General features: G+C 41.1%; 1 protein-coding gene across 1 annotated transcript in view; it reads left to right on the forward strand.

Annotated features, from left to right (window-relative positions):
• The window catches only part of gatad2b (GATA zinc finger domain containing 2B), a 75,072-nt gene that overhangs the window by 36,354 nt on the left and 19,826 nt on the right, over positions 1-18,892 (forward strand). The window contains exon 4 of the mRNA XM_047383320.1: positions 11,411-11,542. Within this exon, the coding sequence (XP_047239276.1) occupies positions 11,411-11,542 (132 nt within the window). The remainder of the gene's footprint in view (positions 1-11,410; positions 11,543-18,892) is intronic.

An 18,892-nucleotide genomic window follows, 5' to 3' on the forward strand; every position in this document is an offset into this window, starting at 1 on the left:
CACCTCAAAAAATAAGAATATCATAAAACAAGTTGAATATTTTTTTCCCTTATTTCAGTAAGTGAAACTCTTGTAATAAATAGATTCATTACATATAGAGTGAAGTATTTCAAGTGTTTTTGTAATTTCAAATTTAGTATTTACACATAATGTAAACCCAGAATTCTGTCTCAGAAAATTAGAACATTTTGAAAAAAATAAATATCGGAAAGTCATGGGGTCTTGCCCTTTTCAGCTAAATGACTGAATACACTTGCAAAGGTTTCCTGAGCCTTTCAATGGTCTCTGTCTGGGTCAGTAGGCTACACAACATTATACTTCCGGCGGCACACGAGCAGGCAGCCTGTTTCAGCAGCTCCCACTCAGTCCTGATTTCTTTGTGTTTTGTGTTTCTGTCCCTGTTTTTTTCCATCTTGTTTGTACAAAAATAGAGCTGACCGTTTTATGGAAAACTTTGTTTTTATTTAGTTTTTTTTCCGCAGGAGTGGCCACACTCCCTTTGTTTATACCAGAGACCCACTGTTAGCTCTCGGTAGCTACACTGTGCCACCGATCGACTTGGCAATCCGCACAGGTTGAGAAGGAAGAGACGCAGGACCTGGTATCTGCTTTGCAACCGGAAGAGAAGGTATAGACCAATCATCCTGTCTATCATCATGGGAAATGTGAGATCCCTTCCCAACAAACTGGATGATTTGACTGCCCTTATCCAGTATCAACAGGCAGGCACAATGGAGGCATACAGCTCATCACTTCTCCCTCCCCTGGTGTGTTCAGATCACAACCTAGTTAATCTCCAGCCAGTTTATAAATTCCTTGTATACAGAAAACCAGCTGGTGACACGCACAGCAAAGAGATGGTCTGTATTGACTGAAGAAGCATGGAGGAACTGTTTCAGCTCCATTGTGTAGGAAGAGTTCTGTGCCCCTCTTGGGGAAGATATAGACAGCCTCACAGATCGCCATGGAGAGTGAAATTATCCTAATACTACAGCGGTTTTAAATAATGTTTGATTTATGTTTATCAAAGTGTGTAAGATGTGAGATAACATGCTTTGTAGTTCTTATCCCTCCACTTACCTGTTGATGATCATCTTGCAATAAATGCAAATTACTACTACTGTTTAGATTGTATGTTGTCTTAAATATCACTGGTTAAAAGGATTTAAACATTTTTAAATCAGAAGTCATGTCAAAATGTAATGAAGGTAATTACCGAATAGACTAGGACCATTTAAAAATTCGGGGTTTTTGTTAAATTCATGAAGTATTTGCAGCACTCTTAAATCACCAGAGTATTATACTCAAATACACACATTTTTGACATAGTCAAATGAAAAAGAAATACTAGTGTCATTTGTTTTAATAACTTGATGAAACTATAACTATAAAGAACACTTAATACTTTAATAAAGTCTTGCAGTCACATTCTTTACATGACAGAGATAACAGCCCTCCCTCTTCCTATTTTATAATACAGATTTCCACCATAAAGTTTTATATTACATCAACTGTCTAGTTACATATAGTAGGAAACAAAACTAACACAATTGCCTATTTTGGTTAGAAAGGTTATACCTCTAACAGCAGAAAAAGTTTAGACTGCAGCTCATGTGAGATCAGAATCAACTCGCACCCCTCACAATCCTGCCTATCCTCCATACTGAGGCAATGAGGAGTGTCGTTGAACTTGTGTCAGAGGGTGTTTGCTGCGATGCATCTTTTAATGTAGAAGCTTCTCCTGTTAAACTCTGGAACCTTTTTTCCTGCAAAATTTAAGCACAAAGACAATTGTTTTAACTGTGTATAAACAATATAAGGGAAATATAGTATATATAACCTAAAATGAGATTGTTGTATTTGTATTTGTATTTGAATTTCTAGGCGCAGCCAAGGTGTTGAGCGGATCTGTTTTGGTGGCCTTAGGATTCCGTCTCTGCTTTTTGCAGATGATGTGGTCCTTTTGGCTTCATCAGCTTGTGATCTACAGCTCTCACTGGAGCAGCTGTGTGTGAAGCAGCCAGGATGAAAATCAGTGCCTCCAAATCCGAGGCCATGGTCTTGAGCTGGAAAAGGGTAGAGTGCCTTCTTCGGGTCGTCTGGAGTCCTGTTCATGGATGAGGGAAAAATGGAGCGGGAGATTGATAGACTAATTGGTGCTGCGTCAGCAGTGATGCGGGCGCCGTGCCAGTCTGTCGTGGTAAAGAGAGAGCTGAGTCAAAAAGCGAAGCTCTCAATTTACTGGTCGATCTACTTTCCTACCCTCATCTATGGTCATGGGCTTTGGGTTGTGACCGAAAGAACGAGATCACGGATGCAAGCGGCTGAAATGAGTTTCCTCCGCAGGATGTCTGGTCTCTCACTTAGAGATATGGTGAGAAGCTCGGTCATCCGGGAGGGACTCAGAGTAGAGCCGTTGCTTCTCCACATCGAGAGGAGCCAGTTGAGTTAGCTCTGGCATCTGGTTAGGATGGCTCCTGGACGCCTAGCTGGTGAGGTGTTCCGGACACGTCCCACCGTGAGGAGGCCCAGAGGAAGACCCAGGACATACTGGAGGGACTTTGTTCTGTACAAAGTTGAATGTGCTGACAACAAAATCACACAAATATCATCAATGGAAATCAAATTTATTAACCAATGGAGGCCTGGATTTGGAGTCGCACACAAAATCAAAGTGGAAAAACACACTACAGTCTGATCCAACTTTGATGTAATGTCCTTAAAACAAGTCAAAATGAGGCTCAGTATTGAGTGTGGCCTCCACGTGCCTGTATGACGTTTGTACAATGCCTGGCCATGCTCCTGATGAGATGGCGGATGTTCTCCTGAGGGATCTCCTCCCAGACCTGGACTAAAGCATCCGCCAACTCCTGGATTGTCTGTGGTGCAACGTGACGTTGGTGGATGGAGAGAGACATGATGTCCCAGATGCTGTTCCAGATGTGCTTCATCGGATTCAGGTCTGGGGAACGGGCGGGCCAGTCCATAACTTCAGTGTCTTCATCTTGCAGGAACTGCTGACACACTCCAGCCACATGAGGTCTTGCAATGTCCTGCATTAGAAGGAACCCAGGGCCAACCGCACCAGCATATGGTCTCACAAGGGGTCTGAGGATCTCATCCCGGTACCTAATGGGAGTCAGGCTACCTTTGGCGAGCACATGGAGGGCCATGCGGCCCTCCAAAGAAATGCCACCCCACACCATTACTGACCGACTGCCAACCGGTCATGCTGAAGGATGTTGCAGGCAGCAGATCACTCTCCACGGTGTCTCCAGACTCTGTCATGTCTGTCATATGTGCTCAGTGTGAACCTGCTTTCATCTGTGAAGAGCACAGGGCGCCAGTGGCGAATTTGCCAATCCTGGTGTTTTCTAGCAAATGCTAAGCGTCCTGCACGGTTTTGGGATGTGAGCACAACCCCCATTTGTGGACGTTGGGCCCTCATACCATCCTCATGGAGTCGGTTTCTAACCGTTTGTGCAGACACATGCACATTTGTGGCCTGCTGGAGGTCATTTTGAAGGGCTCTGACAGTGCTCCTCCTGTTCCTCCTTGCACAAAGGCGGAGGTAGCGGTCCTGCTGCTGGGTTGTTGCCCTCCTACGGCTTCCTCCACGGCTCCCGGTGTACTGGCTTGTCTCCTGGTAGCGCCTCCAGGCTCTGGACACTATGCTGACAGACACAGCAAACGTTCTTGCCACAGCTCGCATTGATGTGCCATCCTGGATGAGCTGCACTACCTGAGCCACTTGTGTGGGTTGTAGAGTCCGTCTCATGCTGCCACGAGTGTGAAAGCACCACCAACATTCAAAAGTGACCAAAACATCAGCCAGAAAGCATAGGTACTGAGAAAGTGGTTTGTGGTCCCCACCTGCAGAACCACTCCTTTATTGAGTGTGTCTTGCTAATCGCCAAAGATTTCCCCCTGTTGTCTATTCCATTTGCACAACAGCATGTGAAATTGTCAATCAGTGTTGCTTCCTAAGTGGACAGTTTGATTTTACAGAAGTTTGATTTACTTGGAGTTATATTGTGTAATTTAAGTGTTCCCTTTATTTTTTTGAGCAGTGTATAATAACCCATAGTAACCCATTTTGTAAAGTTACTTCCATATCAAGTACACGAAAATGATAGGCCATTCGACCCTATCAAAGGCCTTTTCTGCGTGTAACGCTGTATTTTGTTCTCAGACCAAATAACATGCAATAACCGTCTTACATTATGGCATCCTTGCCTTGCATGTAGAAGTCCAAGATGGTGCCAGTGTGTTTGGCGGGCCGTCGGCCTTTCACCGTTATGTTTGTGTTTCTTTTGTTTTCATGTTTTGTATTGTGCATTAAGTTTCTGCTAATATATGATCGCCAATCTCTCCTGGATATTCAATTTCATGTTAAAAGTGTAGGCATGGTTGACTATGGTGGGCATAAAACTTTGCCCCCACATTTATTAAGACTTCCACTCGCTTTTTCTGGCCACCGGCTTTGCCCTCTCAGCGAAAATGCCACTGTCACCATGGTAAGCTTGGTGGGCGGCTGGTGAAACTTAAAATTCGCCTGGCACGATCCACTTCCATTTCCCTGGTAAGGAATGGATTACTGTTTTCCTCTGTGCCACGTTGTCTTCTGGATCCCATCGATCCCTGCTTGATGTTTGTCTCCGGCATGGATGCGCGCCCTCGGTCACGCTCCCCTTGCTTCTCTGGGCTCCGTCAGCGCGGAGCTAACCTGCGGAGTTTGAGGACGCTACCTTGGGTCCCTCGGTCTGCCAAACCACAGGCCGTGGCTCCCGCCAGGTTCGGCCTGGTGAATGCCAGATCTCGGGGAAACAAAACTTTCATCACTTCCTGCGGCCTGGATTTCCTCTGCATAATGGAGACCTGGATTGAGGATGGTGATTCCAGTGTGTTTTTGGAACTTCTACCACCTGGGCGTTCCTATTTAAGCTCCCCTCAGAAATCCAGAGGAGAAACGGCAGTTGTTTACAAGAAGCATTTTAAATGTGAGCCACGCACTGCACCACTTTCACCGTCAAGTTTTGAAGTGACTTTATTTGAGCTAGACGTTCTGATCCAGTGCTGTGTGCCATTGTCTACCGTCCTCTGAAATATAACAAGGACTTTTTAAGTGATTTCTCTGATTTCTTGTCAGGAATAATGATCGATTATGATCGTGTCCTTATACTTGGGGATTTTAATATTCATGTATGTTGTCCTGGGAGGCTGTTGTTGAAGGACTTTTTAGCCTCATTGACTCTTTTAACCTGGTGCAGTGGGTGATGGCCCCACACACAAACATGGACACACATTAGACCTTGTCCTCTCTCATGGTCTGCCTGTGACTGACCTTGAAAATATGAAAATATTATCTCTGATCACATGCCTGTTTTATTTAATGTTGCTCTATTTTGTGCCACAGTTAAACCTTGGGCTCCTGCTTGTCACTGTCGAGTTTTTTAACCCTTTTACTGCTAGTCAGTTTTCTGCTGCTTTTGAGCAGTTCCGGGTTCCCTTTGACGTGGATACAGAGCATTTATGTTCCTGGTTGGACATGAACTGCAAGGTTATTCTTGATACTGTGGCCCCTATGAAAATCACACAGCCTAAGGCTAAAGCTGAGCCATTATTAATGATAAAACCCATGCTGTCAGACGAGAATGCCGGAGAGCTGAACGGAGATGGAAAAAAGATAATTTGCAGGTTTCATTCCAGATCCTCAAAAACTGCTGGCATCATTATCAGAACACAGTTAAAGACACTAAAAGGAAATATCTGTCCAACATTATTGTGTCCAATCAAAATAGCTCTCGTGTGTTGTTTAAATTGATTGACTCTGTTCTTAATGTCCCACAACCTGTCTGCCTGGAAGCATCTTCTGAAACATGTAATGATTTTATGTAGTTTTTCATGGATAAGGTTGCGGCAAGAGCCCTCATTTCTCCTCCTGTTTGTGACCCTTCCTGTTTGATCCGCTGTCCACCTGTGTTTGATCAATTTCAACCAGTGAATCTGCCCTTTTTAAAGGATATTGTTGAACATATAAAACCATCCAGTTCTCCTTGTGATCCTTGTGCTTCCCCCCAGTTCTTTAAGGAGGTTTTTCCTAGCATTGGACAGGTCATTCTTGCTATTGTAAACAGCAGGTTGATGTCAGGTGTTGTCCTTGTAAGTTTTAAGCATGCTGTGGTACAGCCTCTATTGAAGAAGCCTGGCCTTGATAAAACTCTTTAAGCTAATTTTAGGCCTATCTCTAAATTGCCTTTTATCTCAAAGGTTTTAGAGAAAATTGTTCTTTCTCAGGTCATGCCCTTTTTAGATGAACACAACATTATGGAGGTTTTTCAGTCAGGCTTTAAAACTCAGCATAGCACAGAGTCTGCTTTGGTGAGAGTTTTTAATGACATTCAGGGCAAATGACTGGTGAATATTTCTTGTTCTGCTTGACCTAACCACTGCTTTTGATACAGTGGACCACAATATTTTACTATCTCGTTTACAAACCCAACTTGGTTTTACTGGTACCGCAAAAAAAATGGTTTAGGTATTATTTGTCAGACAAAGCCATGTCTGTAAATTTAGCTGGTTCTGAATTTTTCACTGCTCCTCTATGTTATGGGGTTCCACAGGGCTCAATCCTCGGTCCCCTGCTTTTTTCTCTTTTATTTGCATCCTTTGGGTTCAATATTCAGAAAGCATTGAATCTCCTTTCATTGTTATGCTGATGACATTCAAATATAAATGTCATTAAAAAAAGGGGCCCCATCGATTAAGGCCCTACTTCTATGTCTTGAAGACATTAAAGCCCAGATGGCTTTAAATTTCCTAAACTTTAATGACAAGAAAACAGAAGTGATGGTGTTTTGTCCCAGCAGCCCCTTTGAAACATTGCTTATTGATCTTGGGTTTTATAATGGACAGTGATCTTAAGTAAAAATGCCAGGATGGCGCAGTGGTCAAGTCCTGCTTCTATCATCTTAGGCAGCTGGCAAAGATAAAGAAATTTCTTTTAAGACAAGATTTTGAAACAGTAATTCACGCCTTCATTACAACTTGGCTCGATTACTGTAACACTTCTTACTTTGGAGTTAGCCAGTCTTCCCTCAGGCATCTCCAGTTGGTCCAGAACGCTGCTGCTCGGCTTTTAACCGGTGTCGGGAGGAGGGAGCACATTACCCTTAACCTGGCTTCTCTCCACTGGCTGCCTGTGCATTTTAGGGTTCATTTTAAGATTATTTTATTTGTTTTTAAATGTTTACATGGTCTTGCCTCATTTTACCTCTATGAGCTGCTTCACCCATATTCTCCCGCTCGTTGCCTCAGGTCAGCTGATCAGCTGCTCCTGGAGGTACCGAGGTCTGAACTAAAGCTAAGAGGAGACAGAGCTTTTATGTAATGTTTTGCCGTTACATATTAGAAGTGCCCCTTTATTGTCTACTTTCAAACTCATCTTAAGACTCACTTTTATTCTTTGGCTTTTAACACATGTTGAGACTTTTGCCGTGGTGTTTTACTCTTTTGTTGTCTTTTTCATATTTTGCATGTTTATTTTGATTTTTGTATGTACAGCACTTTTTCGCAGCTACTGTTGTTTTAAAGTGCTTTATAAATAAAGTAGTAGTAGTAAATCAATGGGAATGCCATCTGGCCCCAGTTGCTTGCCCAAGTTAATTTCATCAACAGCCTGTGCCATTTCCTGATTATTAAGTCCAGTGTTCAAATTAACTATTAACTTGCCTGGAATAACTGGAATATTCATCCCATTCAAAAATCGATCCACATCATCACAGTCTAGATTTTCTTGGGCATCAAATAATTTGTGGTAGTAATCTTCAAATGCTTTATCACTATCTCTTGGATCTTTTGTCCTGTGTTATAATAGAAGTAATTGTCGTTGCTTCAAGCAGTTTAATTTGCCAAGCTAATAATTTTCCGGTTTTATCCCCTTGTTCATAAAATGATTGTTTTAATCTTAAAAGACTGTATGCAGCACCAACACTAGATTGTTTATCATATTCAGCTCTTAAAATCAGCAGTTCTTTTTACAAATCTGTATCATTAGTTTGATAACCTTTCATGAATGTTCTTTATTTTATTTTTCAATTCCAAGCTATCCCTCTTGACGCTCTTAGATTTGTTGCTCCTATAGCTAATAATATGCCCACCAAAGAAACACTTGAAAAGCTTCCTATCTTACACATGCTGATGTTTGATTAGTATTTATTTAAAGAAACAATTCAATCTGTTGGCCAATATACTTGACAAAATCTTCATCCTGCAACCATTTATGTTGGAATTGCAGCCTAGATGGGTCGCAGGTTATTTTTTTTCTCTCCTATAAAGAAGACATCACGATGCATGGTCAGAGATTATTATGCTATTTCTCAAACCTCCAGTTGGTTGTGGCAGATGGCCGCTCACACTGAGCCTGGTTCTGCTGGAGGTTTCTTTCTGTTAAAAGGGAGTTTTTCCTCTCCACTGTCGCTACATGCATGCTCAGTATGAGGGATTGCTGCAAAGTCAACGCCAGTGACTGTCCACTGTCGCTACTTGCTCATCCAGGAGGAGTGACTGCTACAAGTCAATGACTCGATGCAATCTGCTGGGTTTCCTTAGATAGAAAAACCTTTTATCCAATTTGAAAAAATAACAGAATCTGACTGCACTGTTCAATGATTTGGATTGATTGGAATGTATGAATCTGACTTTTGTGAAGTGCCTTGAGATGACGTGTTGTGAATTGGCGCTATATAAATAAACATGCCTGTTAGGTTAATTGGTAACTCTAAAATTGCCCTTAGGTGTTTGAATGAGTGTGTGTATGGTTGTATGTGTGTTGCCCTGCGATGGACTGGCGACCTGTCCAGGGTGTACCCCGCCTCTCGCCCATAGACTGCTGGAGATAGGCACCAGCTCCCCCGTGACCCACTATGGAATAAGCGGTAGAAATTGACTGACTGACTGAATTGAAACTGAAATAAATCTCTGTATAGTCATTCTACAGCTATTGTGTGTCTGGTCCATTCCCCGTGGATTTATCCATATTTGGATTAAGGGTACAATTAAAATCCCCAACTATGGTGTATCGCCCGGCAATGTTGAAAACAAATGGAATAAGTCTTGAAAAATCCTCGATGTTAGGGGATTTATGTCTATGTTAGGGCCATAAACATTAATCAAATATATATCCACTAATAATAAGGACCCCATAACTACTAGATACCTGCCCTTCTTATCTTTGATAAAAATGTTTACATGAAATGGAACAGATTCATAAAATAAGAGTCATCACTCCTCTTGCTCGAGATAAGGTGCAAGGTAAGGTGCTCGAGATTAGGTAAATACACTGCCCCGCTACCTCCTTCTAACCCTCCTCCAATCTGCCTCCATAAGGTGCATCTCCTGCAGAAACAATATTTTGGAGGCCATATCTTTTAATTTATTGAAGACTTGTTTGACCTTGTTAAAGTGCTGTAGATCCCTGCAGTTCCATGTAACAAATTTAAGGTTTAATGCTTGCGACTTTTAAACAACACAACACTCTGAAATCTAAAAAAAAAAAATGTTTGCCTCGTAATTTAAGGATTTCTTCATGGAGAAGCTTAACAAACCCACATAGTAGAACGTGTTACTGTCTAACTAACTGGGTTATAGCTGAATTCTTTTTTCATCACTCATTCAATCCCATGAACTTGAACTACCCCCCATAACCCATCCTTGTGGGTCTCCCTCCCACAACTGTTTGTCTCCTGTGTCATGTGACCGCTTTCTAACCACTTTTCTCTTTCCAACTCAGAAACAGTTATTACCGATGCTGAACATTTTAAATAGCAATATTTTATCTACCCGTCCTTACTAGTTTCCCCACCATCTGCACTCATGATCGTGCACCCCAGCACGTAACTGTTACACTAGTCAGTCAGTCAGTCATTTTCTACCGTCTCTTCCATAATGGGTCGCAGGGAAGCTGGTGCCTATCTCCAGCAGTCCATGGGCGGGAGGCGGGGTACACCCTGGACAGGTCGCCAGTCCATCGCAGGAGAACTGTAACACTATGCCTTTGTCAAACCACAATACACACAGATAACTTGACTTCTCCAGGCCATTTCAGTGTTAACCATTACAAAACAAAAGCATGTGCCTTTAAGATATAATGATGATACCTGAAATTTACAGGTTACTCAATGAAGAAGAGTAATTTCAGTCCAATGTTCCATCCTTGTTTGCTTTTTTTCTGGATTTTCTTTATAAACTCTGCTGCTGATGTTTTAAAAGAGTGAGTCTTGTCCTCGTAAGTTACGAGAAGCTTGGCCTGGTGATCCACCCCATGTCGCAATCCAAGTTTCAGCTCGAATCTGGTCAAACTGCTTCCATAGATGGGTAGAACCGTATTTGCTGATTCTGGTACAGAATGTCATTGTTAGCCAGTGTTGCTGTGAAAAAAACCTGTTTATCCTTGTAGTTGAGGAATCTCATTATTAAAGTGCAGGGTTGTGCGTTACTGTCTAACTAACTGGGTTATATCTGAATTCTTTTTTCATCACTCATATGTTCATCTGAAACATGGTTAGATCTTGCCAAACTATTTCAGCCATGTGTTATTACAAAACTATTGTTGAATTTAATTCATTTTTATTTATATGGTGCCAATTTACAACACGTTGACTCAAGACACTTTACACAGTCAATTCAATTGAATCATACAGATTTCAAGTCAGGTTCATACATTCCAATTAATCCTAACTATCAAACAGTGCAGTCGGATTCGGTTTATTATTCAAATTGGTTAAAACGTTTTTCTATCTAAGGAAACTCAGCAGATTGCATCCAATCAGTGACTTGCAGCATTTACTCCTCCTGGATGACCATGTAGAGACAGCGGACAGTCGCTTGCATTGACTTTGCAGCAATCCCTCATACTGAGCATGAATGTAGCGACAGTGGAGAGGAAAACTTCCTTTTAACAGGAAGAAACCTCCAGCAGAACCAGGCTCAGTGTGAGCGGCCATCTGCCATGACAGTCTGGGAGTTTGAGATAACAGAACAGACACAAAAAAAAAAACCAACACAGAAGCACTGATCCAGTAGTACTTTCTATAGAAAAGAAAAGTGAAACATTACTGGTTATAGCTCCTTTAGTAGCTTCATCTAGGAGAGAAAGACAGCTAAGTACATGAGCTCTTAGCCAGTTTTTGTTTAGAGTATGAAAGAGAGCACATAGAGTTAGTCACAGTAGAGGGTTTAGCCAGTAACTATGTCTAGGAGAGATGGGGTTAAACACTGAAAGACGGGGCCAATTGTATTATCTGTATAAGGTAAGCATTAGGTTGTTGAAGGCAGTTTTAGTTTGAAATCTGTATGGCCGTAAACCAGCCAACTGTATAATGTTGGTCACTAACTGTGTGTGTTCTTCTAGGGAAAAACAGGAGAGGAGCGACAGCAGATGATCAAAGCTCTGAGGGAAGAGCTGCGTCTGGAAGAAGCTCGTCTTGTCTTGCTCAAGAAGCTCAGGCAGAGCCAGATGCAGAAGGAGAACGTGGTGCAAAAGGTTACTGCTACTGCTTCTTGTTTACAACTATGGGACCATTGCTTTATAGAACAGCAAACACATTTTTTTTTTTGTGGCACTAGTGGCCTTTATTTTTCCCAGATTTTTAATGACACTAGTTAGACAGGAAACAGGAGTGGAGAAAGAGGGGAAGACATGCTGCAAACGCGATGGGGTCAGGACTCGTACCCGTTTCTGAAGTCTGAGCGAACTCCTATAGATTTTGACAGTACTTATACTTTATCAGTATGCTCGTAAGGCATTGGGGATCAAAAGTTATCAAAAGCTTTTTGCTAAATCAAAGTATGTGTGTGTAGCCAAGCCTCAAAATCTGACTTCTCGCCATTAAACAAGAAATTCTTATAGCTTCGACAAGGAAAGTCGCAGAGACACGATACCCTCTGAGATTGAGCCGCATCTGGCCCCAAACAATGTTCAATTGTCAAATGCTGACATCATTGAAGCCCCGCTCACTGGGAACAGGAAGTGTAATGTTTTACTTAGGGCGCTCCATATTTGATCCCCTTCGCCTAATGCTGCTTGCAGCTTTAATTATGTTTGCAATGATGTTACAAAAAATACTCCCCAGCCATCTTGGTCTTGGAAGACAAACAAGCATAACCATTGCGACACATGCAGTAATATCAGAGACAGCAAGTATCAAAAAGTAGTTAATAATTAACAGGTGTGCAGGTTTTTAATCATTTGAAATGTAATCTATGGAAAATACCCATACCAGATGCCAAATAGCAATTGTAGTCTGTATTACAAACCTTTGGAATGCTTTTTACCGTGCTAGTGTTTGGTTTCTGGAGTGGTTACAACTGTCTTGGCACAGTTTATCTGGATCCTGAAGCGATACACTTGCAATGTGAATTCATGCAGGGCCAGGGTACCAAAAGCAGGAAGAGAAGATTTAACGTAAGAGTAGCACATTTGAGTAGAACAGGAAGAACAAAGAGAATCTGAAGAGGAAAGTTTAAAAATATCTTGTGGGGCTACATGAAGTAGTAAGGAGGTGCAGATGCACAACTACATTTGAACGTTAGATTAGCAACAGAAACCTGACTGACTTTCTTCTTCATAGTTTCTTCTTCTCGACCAGTGCAATACGGCCCCAAAACAATCCGTTGCAAATGCATGGCTTTATTTTGTCTGGTCTAAAAAAAATCTTGTGAAAGCAATCTGAGCCAACTGAAGGTGTTAATTTTCTCAATTTTAACCAATCACTAGACCCGACCAGCAGTTTGAATTTGCCCTTATGATCGCTTAGGCTGAAATTTTTATACAGTAGATTAAAAAAAAAAAAAAAAAAAAAGTAAAATGGGACTGGTTTTGACCAAACCTCAGGCTTGTAAGAAATTAGCTGTGAGAAGTACAGGTGCATCTCAATACATTGTAAAAAAAAAAAATTAATTATACCTTACACAGAGTGACATGGTTAAGTCAAATTATGCATATACCTAGAGGATGTATATTTATGTAATTTTACCATGTGTTTCTTCTGAATGAAAGTATTAACGTTTTGGAGTGGTTCAGTCAGAGTCCTAATTTGAATATGATAGAGAACCTATGGATGGAACAAAAGGTTAGGGTCATAGAAAACATGCCTTCCAAACTCAAAGACTTGGAGCTCATCACCAAAGGAAAATTGTTGAAATGCCAGTAGAAACATGCAAAAAGCTGGTCAGTAAATATAAGGGTTTGAATGATATATATGCCATATTGTCATAACCAGGAGACTCTAGTGCAGGCACAATCACGGAGACAGGATAAAGTTTAACCAGAATATTGGCTGATTCAGGATTCAGCACAATGGGGAGGAGATGACTGTTAGTAATGGAGTAGGTGAATTAGATCGTTGCAGAGAAAACTAAATTCTTACTTGGAAGTGGATGTGAATGTTCCGGGAAGAGGTGAGCAAGCCACGGAGACTAAGGTTGGCAGGCCGCTGTACTGTGTGAGTGGGCTCCTCCAGAAGGTGAGTTGCGTTGTAGGGTGGACAGGCAGAACTTGGAGCACGAGCAGCAATTCTGCTGGTTGATCTGGGAAATCCAGGAAGTCATATAGCTGAAGTAAATTCATTTAAGTATTCACCAACCATGCAGGAGGCAGAACCATGACGGGTAATCCAGGACTGGATCTCACTGACAGCAACCTTAGAAGCAGAAATACAGCCAGGTTAAGAACCAGAATGTTCTGAGCACAGGTAGGTATAGAGCAGAGTCTGTTGGTCTTATTGCCACTGTAGGTGAGAAAACAATCTGACTCCTCCTCCAAGGGTCTAGCTGCTAACTAGCAACTAAATAACAGCAACTAACCTGTGCTCAACTCTGTGGCCTGACAATAATGTCAAAAGAGTTATGCGCTTATTATTGAGAAGGGTGTAAGGAATTCCCAACATTTTTTAAAATAAAATGTAAATAGAAACTTCTTTACATTGTTGTCTTCTAAGAGATGCCTGTGTAATGTTATATCAAAAACGTCTTCAGTAAAAGTTGTAAATCCAAATTTTAACAGTATATTTTAAGCATTTATTTTTGTTAAGTTTGATGATTATGACCCCAGAAAAAGGTGGTATTATAGAAATGTTTCAACTTACACAATGATGGGGAAGACTGTTTTCCAGCAGTTATCGACACCCCCACAAGGTGAGCAGGAACCAAAGGGTCATTGCTAAAGAATCTGGCTATTAAGTGTTATATCCAGTCATATTCAAGGTTTAGGGCTACATTATTGATACCCGTAGGTAGATTTGTTTTGCAGTGGTTCAAAACATTTATACAAAAATCTTAACCCAACCGGAACCGTTGAACTAAATATAATAGTGCTCAAAGTGCTCCAGGCTTCAGAAATGAAATCAAAGTAGGACACAGAAGAGTAGACCCTTAAAATAGGATAAGAAACAAAATATTGATAAAATCAGTAGGTAAAAACCATAAAACCAAAACAATGTAAACTTCCAAAAATGTGTTAAGTCCATTAAAATCCATTGAGAGTGGCAGTATCATTTTAGATTGTTTGATTCAGTAACATAGTTGGAGCAAAGCTGTTTTTAAAACATCTGGTCCTACATTTTGGGACAAAGACCCTTCTTCTAGAAGGAAGTAGCTGAAACTTCCTGTGAAGATGATGAAAGTCATCATTTAAAACAGAAAACACTATCTGCTAAATCGGTGGGGCTCTCCAATCAGTATACACCCCAGGCTATACTGTGTGGGTGAGGTAGCACCGGGGGGTGCTATTTGCTATGGTCTCTATAAAGTGGAATTGCAATGCTTTGTTCTGAATTCCTTATAATTTTCCCTCCACAGGCCCCTCTTTTACCCCTGTTCTGAGATGCGTCTGAGAGCAACTCGTGTTAGTGCAGTCTCTTTAAATGCTATTAAGGCACTTCACACCCCACAACCCTCCAGGTCAAAGAGCACTGCATTGGCAGAATCTCAAACGTGTGCTGAAAAGATATGGCTCTCTTTGCCCTACAGAGAGGTGTTCAGATCATTTATTCGGTCAAAGATATCTGAAAGAGATGCCAACATTGCAACCCAGCTCATGTCCAGTTTATGTCCTCAACCTCCTTCACCACTGGAGAAATTATTTCAGCAAAGAATAGGAGGACTTCCTCATGCAAATCCTACAAGCAGTTGAGGACCTTGCCCGGGGACAGCAATCTGACCTAAGCTTGCAGCAACAACTGTTGGAAGGGAACGTCCATCTCATTGCAGAGGATGGAGAAGAGACGAGCATTGATTTAATTAGGTTTACAATATTTACTGCCTCCTCCAGCACAGCTTGCAGCTGTTTTGGCATCATCTTGGTTGTGGTGATGGATGATGAAGTGTTTCCAAATAGCAACAGGGGCAAAGCTTGCAATGACAAGCCCTAGTGCTCTAGTGTGAGTTGGCAGAGGATGAAAAAACAAAAACCCCTCCTGCACACTAATATATATGAGACCCCAGGCCTTTGCACAACTAGCTGACATGCCAAGGCGGTCATTCAGGCTTTTGATTCAGGTGGGTAGAGGACATCACTCTGTGGCTTTGCCATGTGTTTAGGTAGCTCAGGTTAATTTTAATACCCACTCTCAGCTTGTCTGCATTCTTGGCTTTGGGTGTTTCTCATTTTACACTTGGTAGCTTATAGTTTTTTTGTGGTGTTTGACTCGCCACTTTGTTGGCCAAGTCCTGTAGAAAATGCTAAAAAGTATCTTCATAAAGCTTGTTAGCAGAGGGAAGCATGAAGTGCTTTACATTTTATTGGTAGATGGCTGTGCTGATTTTGGAATTGATAAAACACAGTGGACCAACATCAGCAGATGTTATACCAAATAATCACCGATTGTGGCAACTTCACACTAGACCTCAAGCAACATAGATTTTGTGCCTCTCCACTTTTCCTCCAGTCTCAAGGAACTCTAAATTCCAAATGAAATGCAAAATCTACCTGTTGCTTTTGCACATTTTCTAAAACTGTTCTTCCTTCCACATGACTTTCTATTATTATGATTGGATACAACACTAAAGAATTGCCCGATTCTTTAGCAGTGACCTTTTGGTTGCTGCTCTTCTTGTGGGGTGTATAGATGACAGCTGGACAGCACCCTTTCCCATCATTGTGTTGGTCACAACATTTTTGTTTGTCTAATAGTAATCATCAAACTTAACAAAAATGAATGCTTCAGATATATGTTGAAGGTTTATATTTACAATCTTTATTCAAAAGGTTATTACTTCTATTAAATTAGACAGATATCTTTAAAAAGACAACTATGTACAGGAGTTATTATTTACATCTTATTTTGAAAAAAGTTTGGAATTCCTTACACCTTTTTCATTAATCAGGGGAAAAATGTTTGACACTACAGCAATCAAATCCTTCTTAACATTACTGATCAGCTTTTTGTATATTTCTACTGGCATTTCGATGATATTTCTTTAGTGATGAGTACTAAATCTTTGAGTTTGGAAGTCCTTTGTACCAATATACAAATATTTAGCTCACTCCACAGACTCACTAATAGTGAGTAAATCTGAGTGAATGTGGCTCGAGTGTAAAGAGCTTTGAGTGGTCAGTATGACTAGAAAGGCGCTATATAAGTTCAGTCCATTTACTGTTAATCAGGACTGACTGGATTACTTCAAAATGTTATTCCATTCAGAAGAAACATGTTGATAAAACTTGATGATTATATTTAATCTGCCATGTATATGCATATATTTGGACTTAGTCATGATTATATTTAATCTGCCATGTATATGCATATATTTGGACTTAGTCATGATTATATTTAATCTGCCATGTATATGCATATACAGGTCCTTCTCAAAATATTAGCATATTGTGATAAAGTTCATCATTTTCCATAATGTCATGATGAAAATTTAACATTCATATATTTTAGATTCATTACACACTAACGGAAATATTTCAGGTCTTTTATTGTCTTAATACGGATGATTTTGGCATACAGCTCATGAAAACCCAAAATTCCTATCTCACAAAATTAGCATATCATTAAAAGGGTCTCTAAACGAGCTATGAACCTAATCATCTGAATCAACGAGTTAACTCTAAACACCTGCAAAAGATTCCTGAGGCCTTTAAAACTCCCAGCCTGGTTCATCACTCAAAACCCCAATCATGGGTAAGACTACCGACCTGACTGCTGTCCAGATGGCCACTATTGACACCCTCGAGCAAAAGGGTAAGACACAGAAAGAAATTTCTGAAAGAATAGGCTGTTCCCAAAGTGCTGTATCAAGGCACCTCAGTGGGAAGTCTGTGGGAAGGAAAAAGTGTGGCAGAAAACGCTGCACAACGAGAAGAGGTGACCGGACCCTGAGGAAGATTGTGGAGTAGCGCCGATTCCAGACCTTGGGGGACCTGTGGATTCAGTGGACTGAGTCTGGAGTAGAAACATCCAGAGCCACCGTGCACAGGCGTGTGCAGGAAATGGGCTACAGGTGCCGCATTCCCCGGGTCAAGCCACTTTTGAACCAGAAACAGCGGCAGAAGCGCCTGACCTGGGCTACAGAGAAGCAGCACTGGACTGTTGCTCAGTGGTCCAAAGTACTTTTTTCGGATGAAAGCATGTCATTCGGAAATCAAGGTGCCAGAGTCTGGAGGAAGACTGGGGAGAAGGAAATGCCAGAAGTCCATTGTCAAGTACCCACAGTCAGTGATGGTCTGGGGTGCCGTGTCAGCTGCTGGTGTTGGTCCACTGTGTTTTATCAAGGGCAGGGTCAATGCAGCTAGCTATCAGGAGATTTTGGAGCACTTCATGCTTCCATCTGCTGAAAAGCTTTATGGAGATGAAGGTTTCATTTTTCAGCACGACCTGGCACCTGCTCACAGTGCCAAAACCACTGGTAAATGGTTTACTGACCATGGTATCACTGTGCTCAATTGGCCTGCCAACTCTCCTGACCTGAACCCCATAGAGAATTTGTGGGATATTGTGAAGAGAACGTTGAGAGACTCAAGACCCAACACTCTGGATGAGCTAAAGGCCGCTATCGAAGCATCCTGGGCCTCCATAAGACCTCAGCAGTGCCACAGGTTGATTGCCTCCATGCCACGCCGCATTGAAGCAGTCATTTCTACAAAAGGATTCCCGACCAAGTATTGAGTGCATAACTGTACATGATTATTTGAAGGTTGACGTTTTTTGTATTAAAAACACTTTTCTTTTATTGGTCGGATGAAATATGCTAATTTTGTGAGATAGGAATTTTGGGTTTTCATGAGCTGTATGCCAAAATCATCCGTATTGAGACAATAAAAGACCTGAAATATTTCAGTTAGTGTGCAATGAATCTAAAATATATGAATGTTAAATTTTCATCATGACATTATGGAAAATAATGAACTTTATCACAATATGCTAATATTTTGAGAAGGACCTGTATTCGGACTTAGTCATGTCACACTCTGTAATTTATAATAGGGGTTATGGATTTGAATTATTGTAATACATTTTTGATGATATTCCAATTTATTGAGACGCACCTGTACTTATCACAGTCAAGAATTCTTTACAAGCCTGAGGTTTGGTGATTAAACGGTCCTATTACATTTTTGAAAGAGCAGAAGATTTGTTATTGCTTGTATGTACCTGTCTGTTTTCAACCAAAATGACCACAGTTTTTTTGCTGCATTATTTCACATTTAATCTCATTTTAAAATCCCAACAAAGCATCCAGGCTGTAAAACACTGACAGGCTTTGCCTTAACGTTAGGGCTTTTAGTTAACCAAACACTGACATTGCTCCCTTCACTCTTAGAAATAAATCTTAATTGTTGTGTGGGATGAAACCTTGACAGTATTTGGATCATTACAATATGCTTCTT

This window comes from Girardinichthys multiradiatus, chromosome 13 (genome assembly GCF_021462225.1).
Source record: "Girardinichthys multiradiatus isolate DD_20200921_A chromosome 13, DD_fGirMul_XY1, whole genome shotgun sequence".
NCBI classification, from domain to species: Eukaryota; Metazoa; Chordata; class Actinopteri; order Cyprinodontiformes; family Goodeidae; genus Girardinichthys; species Girardinichthys multiradiatus.